General features: G+C 57.2%; 1 protein-coding gene across 1 annotated transcript; it reads left to right on the top strand.

Moving 5' to 3' along the window:
* Positions 1-328: 328 nt before the first annotated feature.
* Positions 329-17,168, top strand: POMGNT1 (protein O-linked mannose N-acetylglucosaminyltransferase 1 (beta 1,2-)). The gene is made up of 22 exons (XM_050901199.1): positions 329-377; positions 1,460-1,654; positions 4,792-4,900; positions 5,303-5,418; positions 5,729-5,794; positions 6,232-6,345; positions 7,024-7,141; positions 7,442-7,540; positions 8,062-8,189; positions 8,801-8,871; positions 9,176-9,251; positions 10,728-10,811; positions 10,942-10,983; positions 11,198-11,256; positions 11,796-11,868; positions 12,174-12,302; positions 12,633-12,758; positions 12,914-12,978; positions 13,364-13,408; positions 13,587-13,722; positions 14,232-14,341; positions 14,628-17,168. Exons 2-22 carry the CDS (start codon positions 1,526-1,528, stop codon positions 14,728-14,730), a joined length of 1,998 nt encoding a protein of 665 aa, XP_050757156.1. The 5' UTR covers positions 329-377; positions 1,460-1,525; the 3' UTR covers positions 14,731-17,168.
* Positions 17,169-17,525: the final 357 nt, after the last annotated feature.

Here is a 17,525-nt window from a genome sequence, read left to right as displayed (position 1 = left end):
CGCGCTGTCACCCCGGCCCGAGCGCCGGCCCCGCCCCGCCGCGCCGGTCCCGCCCCTCGCTCCGCCCCCCGCCTCCACCTGCCCGCACCCTGCTGCCGGCGAAGGGCGGGGGGGGGGGGTGGTGGCCGCGCACCAGCGAGGTCCGCCGGGGAGCGCAGAGCGGTGCTGGGGGGCGGAGCCCGGGGGCGGGGCTGGCGCTGGCCTCGCCCCCGCGGCGTCTCTGCGGCGCCGGAAGCGGCGCGGCCCCGCTGGCGCTGAGGGTTCGGGGGGCGGCGGCGGCACAGGCGAGCCGGGCCCTGCCCTGTCCTCCCCTGCCCGGCCCCGGCCCGGCCCGCCCCAGCCTCGCCCCGCCTCGCCTCAGCCTCCCTGCGCGGACCGTGAGTAGCGCGGCTGGCACACACCCTCCGGGCCGCACCGCCCCGCTGCCGGTGCCCCCCCGGGCTCTCCGCGGTCCCGAAGCGCCTGCCCCCCCCCCCCCCCCCCCGGCTGCTCCGGGAGGGCCGCCGCTCCTTGCCGCCTCCGTCCTTGGACGCCTGGCTTTCCCTCCGCCCCCTCCCCCATCCGGAGCGCCTGGGTCCCCTTTGCGACCCCTCCCCGCAGGCCTGGGCCCCCCCACCCCCACCCCCCGAGTGCCTGGGTCCCTCTGCGATACCCGCCCTTTTCCCTCCGGTATCGCCGCGGTCCCGTTGCCCTTACCCTGAGGGCTCTGGGTCCCCCAGTCCTCTTCTTCCCCCACCCGGGTGGCTGCTGTGGGCTCCCCACCCCGTAACTGGTGGTTCCCACCCTGCCTGGCCCCTTGGGGGGAGCCTGTGCTCCAGCCAGGCCCCTGGCTCTGCTGGGCCTCCGCATCCCACCCCAGGCCCAGCAGGTTGCATGGGGAGCTTGGCCTCCTCTGGGCACAGCCCCTCTGCCCCAGGGATGCCGGGATCTCCAGCAGGACTATGGCCCAGCTCTGGTCGCCATGTCTAGGCTAGCTGCATCCCCGCTAGTGAGGATGGTGCCGCTTCACAGCCCCTCTGCTGTAAGTGGGGAGGGTGCCCTCCCCACCAGGGACCCCGCAGGCAGATATGGCTAGTGATGGCACCTCCATAACGCCTGCCGGTCTGGAGCCTGTCACCTGCTTGTGCCTCTCGGCCGCTTTTCTTTTCCGGAGCGTGGGAGTGGGCCCACCGCACTGCAGCGGCCTCGCTAAGGGGCTGGCCTGGAGCAGAGGTCCTCACTGGCCTATGGGTTCAAGAACTTCCCATCGCCCTGCTTACAGTCCTCCAGCGAAGCCTGGCCTCTTGGATCGCTCCCTGCAGGGCTGGGGGTGCTGGCAGGCAGGGAGGCTCCGTGGGGCTTTTGCTTGTGGTATATGAGTGCCATTCATGGCCACTGCTTGTGCCAGGCCCTGTCTTTGCTGGGGAGAGGGTTTGAAGCCGCTCGCCTCCCTCACCCTGCGCCTGTCCCATCATGGCAGGGAGCCCCGATGGACACGAGAGCAGAGCAGCACGCGTCCTGACCCCCGCCCCACAGGGCTGTCCCCATGCCGGCCTCCGTGACTATGGACGAGTGGAAACCTAACCCTGCTGTCAAGCCCCACAAGAAGCGGAGCTGGTACCTTGCCTGGAAGTACAAGCTGATGAACCAGCGCGCGCTGCGGAAGCTGTGCCAAGTGAGTCACCCGCAGGCCTGCGGTGGATTAGGAAGGATAATCTACGGGATTTACGAGCTTATGGAGCAGCTGCATGGATGGAAGTGGGTCTGCTGGCAGTTTGGGTGACCTAAGGTGCTGGTGAAGCATAACTTGTCCCCCAAAAAGCTATCTCCAGTGGCTTTGTGCTCATGCATGGAAGGGTCTGCAATGTCTAGCAGCTCCTTCCAGCTGCAAATGGACCTATTGGGTGGCTATGGCAGGAGATACAGTTATCCAGGTGTCCTGGGGGAGCTTTCAGCTAGAAACCTGACCAATTCCTCCCCTCCTGGTTCCAGACCTGTGCCGAGTGCAGCAGGGCTCAGCCTGCAGTGGGAAACCATCCTTGCTCCGTTTGGTTTGCAAACCAAGCCTGGTATAAGGCACGACAGGTGGACAGAGAAAATAGGGCTGGGTAACAGGATCTCGTGCCCCAGACGCAGCTGGCGTCTGGGAAAGCCACAGGCCTGGTCGCTTGTGCTGTAAAACAGCTAATCCTCGGCAGAGCCGGCATCCTGGGGGGTGTCTGGGGCCATAAGGACAGGAAGGGTTTGGCCCCATGGCAGTGAGCTGCAGAAAAGGGGCCGTTCCTGAGATGAGCAGAGCTCATGAAATCTGGCAGTTGATTGCTGTGGGAGGGAGCAGGGGAGGGTTTTGCATGTGCCTGGGAGGACAAAGGCTCACGAGGGCTCCATGGGCAAGGAGACTGCTCAGTCTTGTGTCCCCTGGGATGCTTCGGGCTTGGGAATGGGCCTGGTCATTCAGGCAAGGCATTGCTCATTGCGCTGGGGGCAGTGGGCTAGAGCCTGTCTGCTGTCATCTCTCTCCTTCATGGCACTGCTGTGGCTTAAAACACAGATGAAAATTGGGCTTAAATAATGTAAGCCAGAGCTGCAGGTATGGGGTAGCCAGGTCTACAGCAGCTGGGCCTCTATCAGCAGCTCTGAGCCAGCCTTGCTAGACCTGGCTGCTGGTCTTGCTTAGTGCTGCCTTGTTCGCCCTAGTCACCGGGGCTGCTCCCCCATGTCTCCAGTACTGACCAGGGTGGAAAGCCTGGGCAGGCTGGTAAGGTGGCCTTGCTGCAGGCTACCAGGCGCAGCCTGCTCCTCGCCGCAAGCCCAAGTCTCTGTTCTTGCCTCATTAAAGGCTTTCTGGGCACAGATCCCGAAAGGTGCTCATACTCCTGAGTCAACAGCAAATCAACAAGCCAAAATGCCATAGTGACATTTATATCATCACATTTGTCTTATTGCTGGTTTTCCATCTTCCTCAGTTACTTCTTGAACTCGTTTGGCTGCTTGGCAGAGATGGCAGCAACATGTAGCTTTGAGGCAGTAGCTGGCCAGGTAGGGCAGGGATCCTTTTAGTGCCTCTCACCAAGGGCAGGCCTGTGTGTGATCTCAACCCCATACCAGATCTCAGAGAATCAAGGGTTCTAGAGCTGAAAAAGGCACTGATTTTTAGGAAGCAAGCTGTTGGGGGCTTGAGGGGCAAGGGAAGAGTCGCAAAACCACCCAAGACCTGTCTCAACGTCCCCTTGCAGGGGGACCAGGCTATGAGCAGCCTCCACCAACCTCTCCCCTCCTCTCCCTTAGTTACTGTGACATCTCCACGCTGAGTCTGGGGATGCTCCAGGGAGGTTAGTAGGCCCCTGAGCTTGTGTGGCTGAAACTGGAAACCATCCAGTATGTCCAAAGCATGGCTGGGCCAAGGGGCCAGAGCTTTTGGGCCATGGGATGAATCTGTCAGCAGCACATAGCAGTCAGATTTGGGCCTCTGTGGTGGCTCTGCTGTGAGCTGGGTGGACCCTCCTGGCATGGAGGCTGGTGGTGGAGCCTTGCAGCGGTGTTAGCTTTGGGGGTAATAGATGCTCAGGGCTTTGTGTCTTAAATCCAATGGCAAAGCCTTCCCTTGCTGTGTGACTATCCAGGGCAGCTTTTGGGCTCCCTGCTAGAGCTGTTCCTGAGCCCTGGAGTAGGGCTATAGCTACTGGGCAGGGACTTTGTCCCCGTGCAGAGCCCCACGGCCACCACATGCTGCTGTCACCTTTCCACCATGAAGAAGCACCTGGGCCCTGGCTTACAAAGCTCCTTGGGTCGAGTAAAGACAAATTGCTTCAGCTGAGGTCTTGTCTTTCAATCCTGCATCCCAAGGCAGCGTTGCAGCTCTAAGACCATCCTCTTGGCTGTGGCCAGATGTGCTCTTGCAGCTTACACCTGCAAGTGGATTATTTCCCAACATGGGATATTTGTGGTCCAAGTCTTCCTGTGTGGCTCTGTCTCAGAAAAGGCCCTTTTAGCGTGGTGTAGTTTCTGCTTTACGCTGGGTCCAAATACCAGGAAAAAGACTGAAATTGAGGAAGAGAGGAGCAAGATGCATTTAAGTAAATACCGGTGCTTGTAGAAATGTTGTAGTCTTTTCTCCCTCCTCTTGATCTGGGAGCAACAAGGCCATGGGCAATGGTGGTGCTCACATCGGGGGTTCCCATGGATGGCTCCATAGCCCCTGGACCTTCCCATAGCCCTCTGTGTCAGCATCCATGAAGGTTGCCTTGAACTTTGCTGCAGACAGTAAGGCTGCAGGCTGTTCTCTGCAGCCTGTGGCACAGTGCAGTTTCCTGAAGTCAGACCTCAGCCTCTTCCCTTTGCCTTGCTTTAGTCACACAGCATCTCCTCTCCCTCTGAATACCCTGAATACGTCCTCTGGTTGCAGAGGGAGAGACGAGAGTAGTGATTCTGCAGGAGAGGCAGAAGTTAAGGTTACCATGGGAGCTGTAACTCTGAATTACCAAACTCTTTGCCTGCAGAGACCCTCAACCTTGATGCAGTATTTTAGCAGGCATCTGCTCACAGATCTGGAAGTGGGGATACGTTGGAAGTGGGTTAGTTCTCATGTATCAAGAAGTCAGTGCTCTCCAGCTGATGAAAGCATTTCACCCTAAAACTCAGTCACCTGTATTTCTTTCTCTGCCTTTCCCCAGAAGAAAACAGGGGAAATGACAGATGCTTATGATCCCTTGCAAGATCTGCTTGGGGTGCCCTGCAGCCTCTGCCAAGTAGGTGGGCTGATCTTGGGGTTGTTACTTACAAGTTGCTAACGCAAAGCATCCTGCATTGCAGACAGGTGCTGTCCTCTTCCTGCTTGTGACTGTAATTGTGAACATCAAGCTGATCTTGGACACCAGGAGAGCTGCTTATGAGGAGGAAGAGGAGTCTGCACAGGACTACGGTGAGGGGCAGCATCTTGCTTTTCTTTGAAAGTAAGGAAACCGGAGGGAAGGAAGTAATTTCTTTAAGTCAGGGCAAAATAGTGACCAGCTACAGCATGAAAGACAGGTCTGTGTATGTGGGCTTAACAAAAATGAATAGAAAAGACTGTTCCCATTCCTGGTCTGTCTACTCAAGGTTTCAGCCCACTTGGCTGCAGAGGTCTGTGTGGGGATAGTTGGGGCTAGACCTGTTGCCATTTTGGATTTCCCGTACCTGCCATCCCTGTAGATTCTGACCCATGGCTTGTTGGGCTGGGATACCTGGTGGGCATGATCTTCTGGAGGCTTGGCTGGGCTAGCACTGAGCAGGGACAAGCCAGAGATGCCTTGTCTGGTTGAGACTGGGCATTTCTCCCCTGTAGATGATGAGATGCTGAATGTGGAGATCCCTAGGCACCCTGTCAGCAACAAGAAGGTCTTGGATGTCGAGGTGTACTCCAGCCGGTCGAAGGTCTACGTGGCTGTGGATGGGACGACGGTAAGTGACGGGTGCTGGCTGTCCCTGTGAGCAGAGAGGGGATGGAGCTGAATGAGTGAAGCCTCAAGCAGCAGGTGGTGAGAGCACTTTGGTGGCTGGCAAGGAGGTCAGGAGTGGATCCCCCTCCTGCCTACGGGACCCTGGAGGAGGTGTCCTGTGTTGTCTTCTGCTCTGGCATCCATCACTGCCATGAGCAAAGGCAAAATGTCACAGGAGATAGACTTGCCCCTTGTTTGGGGGCTCTGCTGTGCTGAATGGGCAGGGAGGAAGAGGTCTTGGCGTATGGTTCTCATCGCTTCTCCGCTTGCAGGTCCTGGAAGATGAGGCTCGGGAGCAGGGAAGAGGGATCCACGTCATCGTCTTAAATCAAGCTACGGTAAGGCATCCCCATGTGTCTGCATTCGTCTTTCTTACTGGGCAGTGTTTGTCCTTGCTCTTTAACTGTGGGGTGCATGACGCAAAGGGCAGCCAGGAGGGAAGTCCCTAAATCCTTGTTTGTCTGTAGTTTCCAGAGCACAACATGGTCACCCAGAGAGTCCCTGCAGTTTCTCTTGTGCTTGCCTAGCTGCCCCTGGGGAGCAGGCAGGAGAGGAGTTGTGAGGTTGGGTAATGCTGTCCCATGGACCTCAGTGCACTTCATGTCGTGCGTGAAGGCCCAAGGGCTGAGCTTGCCTGGGGACTAACTCCCTGGCATACCAGAAAAGTAACTCATTGTGTTGCTCAGGAACTGAGGCTTCCAGGACAGATTTCCATAATTCAGCGTGTCCTGGCCATATAGCATTTAAGATGCATCTGACGTGTGAATACCAACAGGGTCATGTGATGGCCAAGAGGGTCTTTGACACCTATTCTCCCCATGAAGATGAAGCCATGGTACTTTTCCTCAACATGGTTGCCCGGGGCCGGATCCTGATCTTCACCATTAAGGTATGTGACCTTACTGTCAAAAGAAAAAGTCACCTTGAGTCAGGATGCCCTAAAGCTTTTCTGGGCAGTTGCCTCCTGAATGTCATCAGGCATTCCCAGGGCTAATTGTCACATCCCCACTGGGCTATGCCTCCCTGGCTGGATCACCTCCCTTGTCCTCTCACTCCCCCTTGTTACTACAGATACTGTTGTGTGTCCAGCAAGGCAGGAGAGCAAAAAACAGATGTGTCAGAGCCTGCAGCAATAAACAAGAAGTTAGGTGGAGAATGGACATGGGGAAATAGAAGGATGTGGTGGGACCCTTCTGGGTCCCAGTTCCAGGCTTTACAGGGGGCACTGTGGACTGGGCTGGCTCTAGCCTGCTGTGCAAGCAGCGCTGTGCTTCTTCAAGGTTTCAGGTTTAGCTGTGTGAAGTGTTGCTGAACACATGGCCCTGCTTGAGAACAATTTGGTCTCGAGGAAATGGGAGTCTGCGATTCTTCTGACCTCCCTGTGGGTCATGATGAAGCCACCGGCAGGTTTAGTGGCACAGAGACCTTAGGAACCTGCTCTTGAAGGTTTCTGGCTCAACTGGTTCAAGGGTAGGAGTGGGCCCTGTAGCTCTTTGGTATTGATGGGAGACTTTGCTTGTTTGCATCAGGAGCCAGACCTCAGCTGCAGGGTTATGTTTTATTCCAGGATGAAGGCTCCTTTCACCTCAAGGACACAGCCAAGAATGTCCTGAAAAGCCTGGGGAGCCAAGTTGCACCGTTCCTGAGCTGGAGAGACATGTGGACATTTGTGGGGAAGAAGGGAGGTGAGTCTTGCTCAGGCTGGGAGAGGGTTCATGGCTCCTTTTTTTGGGAGAAGCCGGGTGAAGACAAACCCAGCCCATCCCCAACACGCTGTATGAGCAGGGAACTAGTCACAGAGAGCGGCAACTCTGTTGCTGGGGGTGAGGGAGGGGATGGAGGCAGAGCATGTCCCTTCAGCAGCTCGCCAGAGGCCAATGGGAAGCGGTGCCAAGATGCCACGTTGAGCTACAGCCCCTGGTCATGCCTTGACACAGCAGGGATGGGCCCTTCCAGACAGTCCTGACCCTGTGTCCCTGCTCCAGGGGAAGTATACGGGGAGAAGCACGCCAAGTCGCCCGCCCTCTCGACATGGGGTGACCCCGTACTGCTGAAGACAGAAGTTCATCTGACATCCGTGGAAGGTAGGAAGTAAGATCTGCTCCACGGTGCCAGGTCTCTGGGAGATGTCTGCCTGCTGCTCTTGGTGGTTTTGAGTCAAAGCCGTGGGTCTGTTAGCAAGATCCTAGGATGGACTTAAGGCTGTTTGAGATGGGGATGGTAACTTTTAAAATGGGGCTATCTTCTCTTCTTCCTGCTTCCGTGGCAATTCCAGGCATGGTTGTTGAGAAAGGTGAGGATGGGGAAGTGGGGACATGGTCTGGCCATTTGTCGCCTCTCCAAACCAGGCCTGGTCCAGTCTTTTATGACTGTTGGCCTTGAACATGGCCCATTGCTGCTCAGAGAGGCCATATGGTGGGGATGGCTTCTGAATGGCTCCTGTGGTTATATCTGGCATCCAGAAGTGTTGCTTGTTCATAGTAATAAGGACTGGCTTGGTGATGGCTGAGCCCAGGGAGAGCCATGCGTGTGGCAGTGCAGCCTGGAGCACACAAGCTGAGGCCATGGGGATGAGCAGTCTGTTTTTTCTCCTTGGTGCCTCCAGATGCTGAGTGCCATTGGCCCGACACAGAGCTGAACCGCCGCCGGAAGAGGTTCTGCAGCAAAGTAGAAGGTTACGGCAGTGTCTGCAGCTGCAAAGACCCCACACCCATTGAGTTCAACCCTGATCCTGTGAGTGCAGGGGCAGAGTATTCAGGGAAGGCTCCAGGAGGGAGGGCTGGGCTGGACCAGGTGTGTTTGCAGCTCAGATGCAGAGCCCTATCCTTAAGCATCAGCTGAGTGGTGCAAACTGCCCCTGGGCAAGCTCTTAGCCCCGGCAAAGGTAAAGTGAATACAGGTGGTCAGGTCATGCTGGGGAAGGGGAGTTCCCTTGCCCTATGTCTGCTGTGAGCTGCCGGGTTACTGTGGCTCTAGGGACATCAGTGTAAGCCACAGAGCCTGTACATTTGGAGATGGAGCAGCTATCATGGCGTTTGGGCTGTCCTTGGCACAGTGCTGAAGGGTTTGGACAAAGGTCTCTGGGTGGATACAAGTTGGGATTTGGGAGCTGAGTCTGAGGTGGGGTGAAGGAGGAAAGCTGGCAGGGTGTCCCGCAGTGCTGAGTGGAGTCCTGGTTGGTTGGTGTGGTCCTGAGCCAAGGGGTAGGACTATGCAGCTCTGCTGTTTAACAGCGAGGCCAGTCCCTACCCCTTAGATCCTGCTTTCGGTGGCATAGACTCATAGAATCATTTAGGTTGGCATGGCCTCCCCCAGCCCCACTCACACACACTGTTCTCTTCCAGCTCAAAGACAATAAAGTCTTTGATGTGCCTGTAGCTGTCATTGCAGGGAACCGTCCCAACTACCTGTACAGGTAAGCACTTCCAGGGGACACGGCTTCTCTGCTCTGTGCCACGAGACCAGGCATGGCCCAGGCCCTCCCCTTCATCCTGCTGGCGGGATCCAGCCTCCTCCTGGGGTTGCATGAGCCATGTGGGCAGACCTGCTTGGACAGCTCCCAGGGTCCTTGACCACGGGAAAGGGAAGAGCCCAGGGGTAGCGGGTCCTGTTCCCTAATCATGCACACTTTCCCCCACCCCAGGGTATCCATGCCCCTCTGCTGAATGGCCTGGGCCCACAGGGCTGTGCTGCGCTCAGGCCCCTTGATCTCTCCCCAGGATGCTGCGCTCTTTGCTGTCGGCTCAGGGTGTCAATCCGCAGATGATCACGGTCTTCATCGATGGGTACTATGAGGTGAGAGCACTCCCAGAGGTCCCTGTAGCCAAGTCGTTGGTTCCCCAGCTGAGAGTATGTGGTGCTGGCCCAGTCCTTGGTGGGTGGCAGGCTATGAGTCCCTTCACCCTTCCTCCTGCTGTGGGTCACACTGCTCCTCATCCGCTCCTGTGCAAAGTCAGCTTAGCCAAGCCATGGGTGTGGATGAAGCTTCCTTGGTCTTTCCCAAAGCCCGAGGTTGACATCCCCATGTCAGAAAGGGGCTGGTGTGCAGCAATGAGGTGGTCATGCTGGACTCTCCCCATCCCCTTTTCTCGCTTGATGAGTATTGTCAGCCCTTTGAGCAGAGTCTGGGTGTAACACCACTTGTCCACGAAGCACTCCCTCGCGTGAAGCAGAACAAACCAGTCCAGCCGTGCCTGTCCAGCTCCACTTTCAGTAAGAGGTGAACAGACCCAAAACAGTCTGTTTTCACAAGGCTTATGAAAGCTGAGGCCAGGTAGAGGAGAACTGGCCCTTTAGAGGGCGAAGACCTTCCCATCAGCTCACCCTTATAAAGCCCTGGAGGATCCCACTGGAAGCCCTGGCTCGCTGGCAGTGGGATGTGCTCTGGGACAGGCATGTGAGATCTTAGTAGGTCTCAGGAGCTTGCTAGCAGTCTTCTCTGCAGCAGCCCATGAGGTATTGTCTGGTTGCCTTGTGATGGAGACAGGGAAGGGAACAGGCTCGTTCCCTTGCAGGCCTCTCCCACCACTGCCAGGTTGTGGGGCTGGGGGAGGTGGTTTGTTTACACAGGCTCTTACTGCAGCACATCAGAGTGGTTAAAGATAGCAGCATCCATTGCCATGGCAACTGGAGCAGCATCCCTCAGCTACGAGGGGGCAGCCTGGATGCTGTGCTGCCATGGTGGATACCAGGGAAAGGGGGAACAGTTGGTGCAATGGGAGCTCCTTCTCTCTTTTGTGGCTAGGAGGTGGGATGGACAGTAAGGGGATGGAGAAGGCCTTGGTGGGGCCTTCTTGGGGCAGAGATATGTCAGCCCAAATATGGATTACTTCTGACCCCAGTCTGGATGTGCTTGGTCAGAGAGGTCCCTTGGCAACTGTGCGAGAAAATGAAGTGGATTGTGGTCTTGACATTAAGCAGCTAGCAGGTGTTCCTGGCTATACTTGTTTTCTTTCTGCACTGTCAATGAGGGACTGGGAATTTGGGGCCTCTTGGATAGTCTTGGATACAACTTTGGGTCTGTAGACTAGCAGGGCTAACAGAAACTTATGGCAGTACTTAAAGGCTGAAAGGGCCAAGAGGGTTTGGCGAGTTCCTTGCTGCGGGGTCTATGTGCATCGTTTTGAGCCTCACTTGCCCCCAAGAGGACAGCCACATGCGGGGCATCCCACAAGCATATTCTTGTTGTCCCAGGGAGCTGACACTGGCAGAGGGTGGGGAGAATGTATCCAGACCCACACATCTGATGAGCTTTGTACCTCTCCGTTGCAGGAGCCGATGGATGTCGTGGAGCTGTTTGGCCTCTCAGGAATCCAGCACACTCCCATCAGCATTAAAAATGCCAGAGTTTCCCAGGTGAGAGACCTTTCCCAAATCCTGGGAGTTATTTCCTGGGACCTGGGATAGCATTCAAGGGAGGCAGGCTTAGCCCTGCATATGTGCCAGGTTGATGCTAACACAGGCAACGATCTGTCTTTTCTTGTAGCACTACAAAGCCAGTCTGACTGCAACCTTCAACTTGTTCCCGGTGAGTGAGACCTGCCTGCACCCCGTCTAGCTGCCTGCCCGGGGGAGCAAGGCAGCGCAGGGTTTCCCTGGGAGAGTGGCATCTGTGACCCCCATCTCACAGGAACTGGAATCAATCCTCTGGGGCAAGGCACAGCACAGGCAGGGGACACTGCTTGGTGTCTGTGCTCTGTCCTGTTCCTGTCCATCCTTCTGACATTCTCCTTGCCCTACAGGATGCTAAATTTGCCGTGGTTCTGGAGGAAGACCTTGACATTTCTGTTGACTTCTTCAGGTAAAGCTGTGGGTCCCTGTTTGGGTGGGGCATTTCCTAGAAGCTCTCTGGCTGCTCAGGAAAGGCCGGATCCCTGCCGTGCTGTAGCTTACCTACCCGAGGCTGAGCGGTCCCCAGGCAACAGCCATAACTGAGCTCTGCCTGCAGAGAGTCCTGAGTCCGCTGTCCTGGCACTCAGTGCAGGGTGACTTCGGAGTCTGGGATCTCTTCCTGGTTTGCTTTTTGGGGACACTGATCCATTCTGTACACATGGTTGGGGCTGCCCCATAGCAAGAGGACAGGGACAGTGTCTAACAGGGTTCCTGTTTCTTCTTAAGGAGGAGAGACTGATGAAGCAGGAGACAATGTTGTCCCCTCCACATGGTGAGATGCAGCTTAGCTTGTTTGGGTGTGCCTCCCCTGATCTCACACCAGCATCAGCTATCTCAGCCCAAGAGATGGGTTCAACAGTGGGGGTGGCCCATCCCTTGGTGGAGAATTTGCCTTGGGTTGCATGAGGGAAGGATGTTTGACCAGGGACCGGGCAACTCTTTCCTCAGCTTTCTGAGCCAGTCGATACACCTTCTGGAGGAGGACGAGAGCCTGTACTGCATCTCGGCTTGGAATGACCAGGTGGGTCAGGGAAGGATGGTGGAGCAGGGACACCTCTGCCCTGTGTTGTTCCCATGTCAGGCTGGGATCCAAGTTCCGTCTTTAAAGCAGGGTGTCCCCCCTGCTATCATCCTAAGTGAGTCTGTCTCCCCAGCCCTGGATTGTTCAGAAGTGTCCCTGCAAATCACCGTCCTGTCCCTGTCATGTGCTTCCCAGTGGCTGTCCCCTGTTCCCCATGCTGAGATCCTCAATGGAGCAAGACGCCTCCTTTTTTTGGTGGAGTAGGGGTGCATTCAGGGTGCTGAATGCTCCCTGTAACATCGCAGGGCTATGAGCACACGGCTGAGGACCCCTCGCTCCTGTACCGTGTGGAGACCATGCCAGGCCTGGGCTGGGTGCTCCGGAAAAGCCTGTACAAGGACGAGCTGGAGCCAAAGTGGCCAACCCCTGAGAAGGTGAGTACCCCAGAGGGACCCTGTCTTCTCCACCCCCATCTCTGCCCATCAGCAGTCCCTGATCATCACCCAGTCCCTGTGGGTACAGCTCTTGGAGGGGCCCTGGCTCTCCCTGAGCTTCTACTAGGAAGGATGCCCAAGCAGAATGGATTTGGGACAGACAGAAACTTGAGGACCATGTAACCAGCCACAGAGCTGGCTGGAAGAGCCCAGGCAGGCTGGGGCTAAAGGGGCTAGAGCTGGTGTGGGCAGCCAGAAAGGTCCCTGGATGGTCACACTACCAAATCACATCCCCAAACTTGAGTGTGAGTGGCAGTTTCCCCTCCCCAGCTCTGGGACTGGGACATGTGGATGCGGATGCCTGAGCAGCGAAAGGGCCGGGAGTGCATCATCCCTGACATCTCACGCTCCTACCACTTCGGCATCGTGGGGCTCAACATGAACGGCTACTTTCACGTGAGTGACCTCCCTCAGCCCCCAAGCCCTGTCCTGGTGCTGAGCTCTGACTCAGCCACCTTTCCAGCTAGCAGGGATGCTTGAGGTGACCTCCAAGTACTGCTGACTCCTGACTGAACCCCGTTTTCCTTCCCTCCCCTCTCTCTTCCTCCCAGGAAGCCTATTTCAAGAAGCACAAATTCAACACAGTTCCGAATGTCCAGCTTAAAAATGTGGAGAGGTGAGTGCTGGTCAGAATGAGATCTGGATGAAACAGTTGCTTGACCTCAGCCTTGTCCCCTTGTGCTGGGGACGTCTGCCTTCCTTCTGGAGCAACAGCCATAACCTCCAGCCCCAGCACAGTGGCCTTCGCTGGGGAATCCTTGCAGTGGTTTTTGTAAGGTGGGGTTCAGCTACCCTGTGCTCCTGGTGGATGTGTTGAAGGGTCACGTTTATGCTGCCACATCCTCCAGGATGCGTGGCAGTCCCTGCTCTCCATTCCTTGGCTCCAACCTGCCTTTTAATGTTACACTGGGGCAGTCTTAAATTTGGATCATCTTGGGATGTTCCCTGCTTATCAAACTCTGACTCTGCCTTGATCTCTGTGTTCTCTCCTCCTCCAACAGCTTGAGGAAGGATGCCTACGAGACCGAAATTCATCGGCTCCTGGGGTAAGTGCCTGCAGGAAGGTTAGGAGACCACGGGGCACGCTGGGTGAACCAACCAGGACAGAAGAATGGGTGGAGGTAGCCCTGGTGGCCCCAGCCACCGCTTGCCTGTCTGAAGTACTTTGCAGTGGGAATAGGAAGGAGGTGGGGTCCCCTCTCACTCCCTGTTCTGTTTCTGCAGTGAGGCTGAGGTCTTGGACCACAGCAAGAACCCCTGCGAGGACTCCTTTGTGCCTGACACCGAGGGCAGGGTCTATGTCATGTTCATCAGGATGGAGCAGGAAGCAGATTTTACCACGTGGACTCAGCTTGCCAAGGTGAGGCCCCTGACATGGCCTGTCCTCAGCCCTGCACCGATCTCTGCATCGCTGGGAAACATCTGGCTGTTGTTCTTGGGTTTGCCCATGGCATGGACACAGCTCAGCAGATGGATTCTTGCTGTCCTTGGGTGATGTTAAAGCTCTTGGTGTTTACAGAAGGCACTGGGTCATCCAGGGCAGATGCTTGGCTCAGTGGAGAAGATAAGTCTTACGACTTCCCTGTGTGGGAGCCCAGAGCCTGAGCTTGTCTGGTAGTTTCCATTGCATGCCTGGAGGAGATGATCAAACCCCCTGTCCTGAGGCAAGGATGGGAGCGGGTTCCCCCCTCCTCTTACTGATGGTGGCTGGAGGGGTGCTGCCCTGCGCCACCCCAATCAAGGGGTGCCGCCCTCTCTGCTGTGTCTCGGTGAGGGCAGGGGTGGTGGCTCTTCCCTTGCCAGGGGATGCCTGGCCGTGGTGTCTGTCCCCAGGCTCTGATGCTTCTTCCTCCCTCCCCACCATCCTAGTGCCTCCACATCTGGGACCTGGACGTCCGCGGGAACCACAAGGGGCTGTGGCGGCTCTTCCGCAAGAAGAACCACTTCCTCGTGGTGGGGGTCCCTGCCTCCCCTTACTCGTGAGTATCGGGGCGCAGCAACCTGGGTAATCCCCTCATCCTTGTGGCACTGTGCCCTGCCCGGCGCACTGCATTGTCCACTTCTGTCCCAGCCCAATGCTGGGGCATACCATGCCCCCTTCTTAATCAGTGTGGTGGGAGGGGGGACAGGATACAAGCCCAGGGCTGGAGGATGCCCCAGTGGGAAGGAGATCATGCCAGGAAGGCCAGGCAGTGCTGTTGGGAGTTGGGGTCCTGAGGGGGACCACCACCCCTGCCCGCTCCCATCCAGCCTCCTCACCTGCAGGTCCAAGAAGCCCTCGTCGGTGACACCAATCTACATGGAGCCCCCTGCCAAGGAGGAGGGGGCGGCGGCAGTGCCAGCGGTTGCTGCAGCAGAGCAGACGTGAGACTGGCGGCTGGGAAGCGCAGGGGACCGGGGGAAGACAGAGACCCCCATGGTGCAGAGACAGAGTTGGCAGCAGCTCTCAGAGGCTGGTGGCTGGACACGGACTCCCATTTCAGGCTGTAAAATGAGATCTCGGGCTCCCTCCAGCCCCCTGTTGTGGGCTTCCTCTCCCTCGCACAGGACAGGGACCTTCCCTGTAGATATGCCACCACCCATCCCAGGAACTTCTTTTTTTTTTTTTTTTAACACAGACTCTTTACTAACGCTGCTCCTTTTGCCCCCTGGCTGGGCAAGGCTGGAGGAAGGAGATGCTCAATTGGGGGCTAGAGGGGGCCTCAAGAAACACCTCTGCTTCCCTTTTTGGCCTCCAAGTCCTGAGAAGGCAGCATGCTCATGTGCAAGTGCTGCAGCCTACCAGCTAGGTGTTATTTATTAACTCTTGCCTGGCTGGCTCCGTGCCCAGTGGTGAATGCGGTGGTGAAGAGGGGATCTTCCAGCATCTCTTCTATCTCCTGCACGATGGATGCACCTTGAAGACTGCTGGGTTGGACATCTCCCCGCACACTGGCTTCGCTTCTTGGGCTGCAGCGACTGGTGCGGCCCAGCTCACAGGCAAAAGGGAATGCTGAAGAGGAGCTGAACTTGCTGTGGACACATAGGAGACATCCCATACCCAGCACGAGGGCGGTCAGGTGCCCCTTTCCTTTCCCTGCAGTTCTGGGAGCTGGAGATGACTACAGATGGAAGTGGACCAGGCTGTGTGGCTCGGACCGTCCTCACCCACCTTCTCTGTGGGGAGCAGCCCTGCCCGCCGAGTTCTGGGAGAGTGGGCGAAAGTGCCTTGCAGAGCGAGATGGGAGCAGCCAGCGGGCATCCCCCTGGCTGCAGGGGCAGGATGGACCGGGGTCCTCTGGAGCGAGGGATGCTGCACTTCGGCGTGGTCCTTGCCTGTGGTACTGTACCCTGCCTCCCTCTCCCTGGCCAGGTACCTCCAGCTTTTGCTGAAGGCAGAGGAGGTTTCTTCTCCTGAATCCCCACCCTTACCATGGTACATTGTTAGCAGGGAAGCTGTGAGCTGAGCCAGGATGGGCAGCCTGGCTCTCCTGCTGTGGTACACCCCTCGTGCAGAGGGAGAGGGAGGGGGTGCCTGTCCCCCCTCCCGTGCCTTAGGAAGGACCCCAGGGCCCCCTCCCACCCCCAGCCACTCGGTACTAATGTCCCCTCACACTGGAGGCAGTCCTGGTCCCCTTGCTCAGTACACCTCCCTGTCTCATCAATGCAGCAAGAGATCTGTTCTCTGCCCAGGTTCCCCAGCCTCGAGCAGGGATGCTACGCTCTGGCTTGTCCTTGGGAGGAGGATTTGCTGCTCAGCCCTTTCCCTGGGGTCTTCCCCTTCATTTTCTCACTGTGAACTGAGCGTTGGGGTCTACACTAACTTATTTATTTATTGCTTGCGGGAAGGGAAGGATAGCAGGAAAGCAGCATGGAGAGCTGGCAGCCCCCAGGCTGCGCAGGGGCAGTCGTGGAAGGTTTGTCTCTTGTCCCCCTAGCTCCATCCTCTGTTCCCCTCCTTCCTCCCTTGCCCAGCATAGGAAGGAATAGCTGTGAACCCGGGAAATCTGCTCTTCTGGCCAAAATGAGCCCTGTGTGGACACAGCACAGCTCTAGCGTGACCCCAGGGCCTCTGACCCTCGCGGTCCCTTGCATGCCTGTCCCAGCAGCAGGGACGGGACAGGTGCAGGAGGGGAACAAGAGGGTGCAGGGTGGCACCCTTGAGACTGCGGTACCGGGCTTGGGTTCAACCCTGCCTTCATCTGCCACCCCCAGTGCTGCCCTTCACTGGGACTCTCTGGCAGCCAGTGGGCAGGCGGACTCTCTGCACTGGCCCTTGGGGTAAAGCAGGTCCTTTCAGTGCAATGGGAAAGGGACTTGGCTTCTTCCCGGGCAAAGCAGATCACTCCCCATACCCTGCTTTGGAAAAACTTCCACGGCTCTCTACCATGATGCCCTTTCCTTGGCATCTCTGTTCCCAAGGCCCAGTTTCCCTTCTCCCTGAAACTAAATGCACCCCCTTTCCCTTCTTCTCTGGCAGAGCTCAGGCTCGGCTTCCTCCTAGCTCCTCCTGGGGCTGGGGAAGGTGGTCCTATGGATAGGGAATGGCTAAACGCAAGTTCCCTTCTCTGCTGCCCACCCTGCAGTGACCAGGGGCCTGTGGCTCCCTGCTCTCAGCAACAGCAGGACTTGACTGGTGGGCTTCAAGCTCCCCGCTTTCCGCACACCGCGAGGGGCCTGCTGGGTGCTGTTCTCCGTCCCTCCCTGTTCCTCCAGCAAGGCTCCGGTGCAGCAGCTGTGGTAGGGCTGGGTGCGTGGGCATCCCCAGGGCTTGCCGCTTTCTGAATCAAATTATTTTTTCAAGAGTAAACATTGCAAAGCTGTTGAGCCTCGTGTGTTTCATAGCTGGCCTCATGCGTGGCCCAGGGCTGGGGTCCCCAGTTGTGGCCACCTGCCTGGAAAGGACAGACCCCTGTCCTCTGGTGTCTTGCTCTGCCCTGTGCACTGCAGGGCTAGCGCTGGGCTAACAGTGGCCCCAGGCCCCTGCCCTGTGGCTCCTGTGCCAGCAGAGGTCCTCTGAGCTGTGCTGTGCCATGCGGTGCCAGAGTGGCTGGCGCAGGTTTGCGAGCTGTTTCCTCCTCAGGTTTTATCACTTTCATCTTCAGTTCAGCAACGGACGGAAACTCTGACGAGCTGCCTGGGGACTCTTGCTTGGCGTAACCAGCCTTCGTGCTCCCCCTGGCA

The sequence above is a fragment of the Gymnogyps californianus genome, chromosome 8, assembly GCF_018139145.2.
Source record: "Gymnogyps californianus isolate 813 chromosome 8, ASM1813914v2, whole genome shotgun sequence".
In the NCBI taxonomy this organism is placed as follows: Eukaryota; Metazoa; Chordata; class Aves; order Accipitriformes; family Cathartidae; genus Gymnogyps; species Gymnogyps californianus.
This window is presented reverse-complemented; position numbering and strand designations above follow the sequence as displayed.